This window comes from Eurypyga helias, unplaced genomic scaffold (genome assembly GCF_000690775.1).
Source record: "Eurypyga helias isolate BGI_N326 unplaced genomic scaffold, ASM69077v1 scaffold36032, whole genome shotgun sequence".
Lineage (NCBI taxonomy): Eukaryota > Metazoa > Chordata > Aves > Eurypygiformes > Eurypygidae > Eurypyga > Eurypyga helias.
This window is the reverse complement of record NW_010237180.1, coordinates 25,999-32,012: the sequence shown is the minus strand read 5'-3', so window position 1 is coordinate 32,012 and position 6,014 is coordinate 25,999. Positions and strand designations below refer to the sequence as shown.

General features: G+C 45.7%; 1 protein-coding gene across 1 annotated transcript; it reads left to right on the top strand.

Moving 5' to 3' along the window:
• The first annotated feature begins 90 nt into the window (after window positions 1–90).
• Window positions 91–4,764, top strand: RPL9 (ribosomal protein L9). Its single transcript, XM_010147370.1, has 7 exons — window positions 91–159; window positions 242–357; window positions 1,236–1,331; window positions 1,646–1,778; window positions 3,058–3,138; window positions 3,621–3,738; window positions 4,748–4,764. Exons 1-6 carry the CDS (start codon window positions 114–116, stop codon window positions 3,725–3,727), a joined length of 579 nt encoding a protein of 192 aa, XP_010145672.1. The 5' UTR covers window positions 91–113; the 3' UTR covers window positions 3,728–3,738; window positions 4,748–4,764.
• The last annotated feature ends 1,250 nt before the right edge of the window (window positions 4,765–6,014 follow it).

The following is a 6,014-nucleotide window of genomic DNA, read 5'->3' as shown; positions in this document are numbered from 1 at the left end:
GGGCGTCGGGTCGACGCTCCCCAGTTGGGCGTTTCGGGGTACGTGCGAAGGAGGGCGCAGAAAAGGGGCCTTGCCGGAAGGGTCTGCAGATTCTCTCGGTTGTAATTTTCAGGATGAAGACCATTCTCAGCAACCAGACCGTTGACATCCCCGAGCGAGGTACGTCTGCCTGTGCGTTCGAGGGGCGCTTTGTGGTGCCGAGCTCGCAGCCGCTTAACCTGCGTCCGCCTTTGATTTCCAGTCAGCGTTTTGCTGAAGGGCCGGACAGTCATTGTGAAGGGCCCCAGAGGAACCTTGCGGAGGGATTTTAATCACATCAATGTGGAGCTGTCTCTCCTGGGAAAGAAACACAAGAAGGTGAGTGCTGCAGAGCTCGCGTCCTTGCCCAGGGAGGGAAGGCAGCATTATGGTTACATTTGAAACTTAGTTGGTAGCGTAGGAGATGGAACCAAAGTTTTTAGCTGCAGATGAGTTGCTTCATCTTTTACTTACTCCTGTGTTTTTTGAAAGAGGCTGGTTTTGTGGGAGTTTGAGACCTACTTGAGAACTGGGTTTCTTGAGGTTCTGTGACGTGTTGGAGTGAATTTGTGGATTGATTTTATTTTCTTTTGTAGTTACAGACGGGTAGTTAGTGGGAAGGGGGTTGATCATTACAGGCCGTTTTATGAACTGCCTGGTTTTAGCTAGACAAAACAACCTCTACATTCAATTCTCAGAATTGGCAAGTTACGCTCTCCTGATGTATCTTTTCTGAATAAATGCATGTTTGCACTGTCTTTAAAACAGCAGAGAAGGGGAAGAGTGGCTGATTTCAGGTACTTCTTCACAAGCAGCTAGTGTTCCATCAAAACACTGGGCCCACACACGGCGTTTCCTTAAAACGTTGATAGGGAGGAGGCCAACTCTGGACTAACCCGTTCGGCGTTTAGCATTGGATAAAACACATTTCAGCTTGAGCCATGAGAATACCCCCCCCAGCTTTGGAGATCAGTTAGTAATGAGACGGGAAGAAAACATTTTTCTCCCACGTCGGGGTGTTAGGATTTAAGGCTTTGAGCTAGGTGTGCCTTTCGTAGCCTTTCAAAGAAACAGAATGCTTTTGTGTTTGTGTTAGGAGTTAAGCTTAAGTAGCTTACCTGAACTTGGCACTCTTACTTTCTCAGAAAAACGGTTCGTGTCTGGTTTTGAAGCACACCCAGGAGCTCTGTTCACTCCGTTTATTTTCTTTACTGCAGCTTCGTGTTGACAAGTGGTGGGGTAACAGAAAGGAGCTGGCGACAGTTCGCACCATTTGCAGTCATGTACAGAACATGATAAAGGGCGTCACACTGGTGAGTTTCATTTTGAAATGTGGAAACTCGTGTTCTTGTTACAGCAACAGACAGCCTCTTACTTCAGTGAGAGCTTTTCCGAGTATTCCGAGATGTAGCTTTCTCTTGCTTTTTTTTTCTTGCGTGTGCTGTTGAACAAGTGCTGCAGGTGGAAGAAAGCATGAACAATGAATGTCTTTTGGGATGAGTGGCTTCCTCTTGTTAAACTATTTTGAGTATATTTTGGTTTTACGTATCTCCAGTAAGCTTTATGCCTCTGTTTTACCTGTTGGATGCGTTCTGCTCTCAGTGTCTGATGATGCCCTTTATCCTAGGGATTTCGTTACAAGATGAGGTCTGTGTATGCTCACTTCCCAATCAACGTAGTTATACAGGATAACGGCTCACTTGTGGAAATCCGAAACTTCTTGGGAGAGAAGTACATTCGCAGAGTGCGTATGAGGCCAGGTGAGCACAGCAGGAGATGTACTTTACAGTTTCTAAGCCGTTTTCTTTGGGTGCTGCCACTGATACAGGAGATGGTGAATGATGGTTGAAGCAGCATTTGCCTTTTTGAATGTATGTAACCTTATACCTTTGCCACTGTTTAGATTCATTATTAATAATGGTTTTGTAGTGTATTTTTAGTAGAGAGAGCTAATAGCGAGTGACTAATTCAGAGCTAACTATTGTAGTTACAAAGAACCCGGTATTTACTGTCATCACTGAGAGAGCTTGACAGTGTTTTCAGTTGGCAAACTGCAGGTGCTTCACTTTATATTTGCATTTCTGATTTAAACACTGCACGTGAACTGGTTTCGCACTGCATCATATCTTTGGTCTTCAAAGCCTTGCTATGTTTTAGTAACTTCCTGATGGTCTAGGAGCATGTATGATGAGCTTCAGCATTGCCATCTTACCTGTCGGGTTTTCGTCGTGCGTGCTTGAGGGCTTCAGCAGAGTGTCTAACCGAGTAGGCATCTGATGGAGCTTGTTAAACTTCTAAAGGAGACAAAACATAGCACTTTTACCTTAGGACTGTAGGGAAGACTTTCCATATCCATTGGTTTTGATAGTTCCACTTGTGGTGAAGGTAATGGGTAGTGATACTTAGGGTGATGGATGGTGTTTTGGGGTGGCTTTTGATGAAGGCATCAGACTTGTCCAAAACCACTGGTAGATTCAGTGTGGTGTTAATTGCAGTGGCTCACTAAATAGATCAAACTGAAAAACTTAGCTGTGTTATTCTCGTTGCAAACAAATGTTTCCTGTTACTCTTGAATGTCCATCTTTACTCTTTGTGAGTATTCGAAGTGTTGCCAGTATAAACATGGTGCTTGACGTGTCGGGGGCAGGGATTTTTTAATGACTTGGCTGCGGGGGGGGCTGCAGTTTTATCTTAATGAGCGTAAGGATGTGGGAAACGGCACCACCTAGCTGACAAAGCCATGCTGGCAAAATCTCTGGCTTGTGGGTGGTGGTGGTGATGAACGTGGTCATCTAACGACGCTTCGGTAGGAATATCACTTGGTGGCTTTCAGTCCAGAGCATGACTTGCACTGATCTTTGAGTTCTGAAATTGTGTGAGGGAAGACAGTCCTGGAAGGGATTTGGGGGACTCTTGTAACAAAAGGTCACAGAACCTAATATTGCCTAGAATACTACTTTCTAGATCTGTAAGTTGGGCCAGGACGTCAATACCGTTTCTTCAGCAATGCAGATGGTGTGCTTTCTTTCCTTTCTGCAGGTGTTTCCTGTGCAGTGTCTCAGGCCCAGAAGGATGAGCTGATCCTTGAAGGGAATGACATTGAATTGGTCTCCAATTCAGGTTTGTAAAAGTGGATGCGTGGGAGGATACAATGACGTGGCCGTTTCCATCTGATGATGGCAGCATAGCAAACTGTCCTCTTTTTCTCAGACCTTGAGGTAAACAACAGCTGGGAAGTTTTTTCCCCTCTAGTTGCCATAATTGCTTTCCATAGTTTCTTACGCTTTTTCTAAACTTACAGATGTTTTTACAAGTCTCCAGAATACTTTTTTTTTTGAGTCAGTACTGATGGCCTTTTTGGCACCAAACTTCACAGCTTCTCAGTTACACAAGTGTACAGTAATCAACTGTCACTGTCCCAAGTTGCCGAGACAGGCTCAGTGAGATGCTTTCCATTTTCACTCGAGCAGACAGGACCTCAAGCTGGTATTTCCTTTCTCCAGACAACAGCTTCCTTTGTTAGTTGAAATAGTGGAGTGGAAACAAAGGCTACAAGTTGGCTTGGACCTCTTTTTGTGCTAATGGTCTTGCTTTGTCTGCAGCTGCCTTGATCCAGCAAGCCACTACCGTCAAGAACAAGGATATCAGGAAATTCTTGGATGGTATCTATGTCTCTGAGAAAGGAACAGTACAGCAGGCAGATGAGTAAAGCTCTAATAGGTTGGTATCACCTTGATGCAGATTGTACACCTTCCATGTGAAAACAGCTACTTGATGTGGGGGTTTGACAAGGTGTGTCTGCTTCAACAGGGGTGTGGTTAAGCAGGTTTCCAGCAGGGATGCAGTTGGGCTTGTAAAGGGTATCGTAAAGCTTAAATCTTGCTGTGTTTCTTGGCAGCAGCTTTCTACCTCTGATCAGCTTGGTGCTATGCTCCTGGGTGGCGAAACAGCTGACTCTGCAGTGCGGTACTCCGCGCAGTGAGTGCTAGTGAGGACGGTGGCTGAGAAGTGCAAACCAGCTGACCTAGCGTGGCAGGTTGCTTTACAGCTGTTTGCAGAGAGGACTTCCTTAGACTAACGTTCCTCCTGGTTGGATGCTGGCTTCCCTAAAAAAACGGGGTCAGCACATAATTTACAGAGCGCTCTTCTGCGTGGTTTGTGCGTAATGCTTGTGAAGGAAGGTCAGCTCCCTAAGGACAGCTGTTACCTTGTGTGTGTGCATTTGTTACCGAAGGTGAGTAGAAGGAGGTTGGGATAAGCTAAGAAGTTGAACTGCATGGGGAGTTGGGTGCGTTTCAGCTCTGTACGGCTCCATACACAGTATAGAACACTCGTGCGGGATGAGACGGGCTGACTTGCAGATAACAAACGCTGCGTGCCTTCTGAGCCTAAGCTTCCGGCAGAGGGTGCAGATGAAGTGAGTTTCAGGCGGTACATTTTTATCACCAGGCATTTGCAAGCTACTGAAACAAAAAACTACCACATTTTTAGCGCTGTTTGAGTTCCTTGAGAGATGGAAATTTGTTCCTTGCTTGTTAAACGGTCGTGAGCTGTTGTGTCTGAAGGCATCTCTAATCTTGTCTGAATAAAATTAAACAAATCCCAAGCTATTAATGTCCATTTTGCATTAAAACAGGCAGATTAATTAACTTGTAATTCTATATAAACTTTTAATATCACATTTGCAGTCCTAAAACCTTTCTAAAAGTTCTTAACTTCTTATTCACAGTTGTCTGGATCCTGAAACAAACCACCATGAGATGTTGTATCGGCAAGTACCAGCTTGAATTATCTAATACACCGCGAGAGGTGTAATAAAATAAACCGTATTTCATAGCTTGGCCTCTTTTTTTAAAGAACTAAATGGTGATTGCGGGAACCTGTTCAAGACCCTTTGGCTTTTGGAGAAGCAGATTGACATTACCTTGCGTTACCCTGTGGCAGCGCTGTGCGCGCGTTGCGTTGCCAGTCTCGGAGAACGTTCAGGCTGGATGAAGCCTGCTGGCTTGGAACCTTCCTGCCGATGGAGCGTGGACTCGGAGCGTAAAGCCACGAAGCGGTGGCTTTTAAATCACAGCGTTAGGAAATGGCCAAGGCATTGTAGGAGGCTGGTATTCCTTCACGCCATTGCAGGGCCTCGGTGCTGTGTACACTTTCTGATGGGGGATTGAGACTTGTGATGACAGAATCGGAAGTAGATGAAAACCAAAACTGGAATCAGAACCAGATTTGTAAGGCCATTTAAACTCTACACAGAGGAGGAGTCTGAAAGCTGCATTGCTCAGTTAAGAAAACCAAGGCCTTGACCTCAGAGTTCAGGCAGAGCTTACTGCTGGCTTTTGGCATCAGTGGTTAGCCAAAAACCACTGGGGGTTTTTGGGTACCTGGGGATATGGTGCTTTTTCTGCCTTGCTAACCTTGCCATGCACCAGGGTCTAGGTGGGATTTCGTGCTACTTCTGTGCCGTGAGAAAATCCACGTTGTCACTTGCTAATGTTCCATTTTGAAAAAAGATTCCCAGAACATGCTAGGGTAGTGCAGAAACCTACCTGGCAAGCAGGGGCTAAAGCCGAATAGTGACAGCAGCTGTGCATGCTGAAGCAATTCAGAACCACTTGTGTGGCTCTGCTGAGATGAATGGGGGGGTGCAGTACTGCTGTCTCCGAGCCTGGAAAAGCAGTGGTGCTGCACTGCAGGTGCCGACTTTGTACGTGGCCTGCTTAATGTTTTTAAGATGGGTGCGTTTGCTGCTCAAATTGTCCTGCTAACGGTAACTTTCAGAACTCTGCTCCCACTGTGCACGTGGAATTTGAGGGGTTTCTCTGCAGTATGCTTCCGTTTCGTTCCTAGTCGTCACGTACCTTGTGCTTGACGCTGTCTTGTGTGTTCAGATGCAGTTGGCAAAGATTGTGTTTGTATGACTCATCTTTTCAGAAGATGGGGTACAGATAAAGTGCGTCTTACCTGTTTTAGGGACCTTAAGACTGAAGTAACCA

Bases quoted from the DNA above. Each gene is read 5' to 3' on its own strand.
- RPL9 (XM_010147370.1), top strand. From the start codon at position 114: ATGAAGACCATTCTCAGCAACCAGACCGTTGACATCCCCGAGCGAG. The intron at 358-1,235 runs GTGAGTGCTGCA...TCTTTACTGCAG, and splicing joins TGGGAAAGAAACACAAGAAG to CTTCGTGTTGACAAGTGGTG. The intron at 1,779-3,057 runs GTGAGCACAGCA...TCCTTTCTGCAG, and splicing joins CAGAGTGCGTATGAGGCCAG to GTGTTTCCTGTGCAGTGTCT.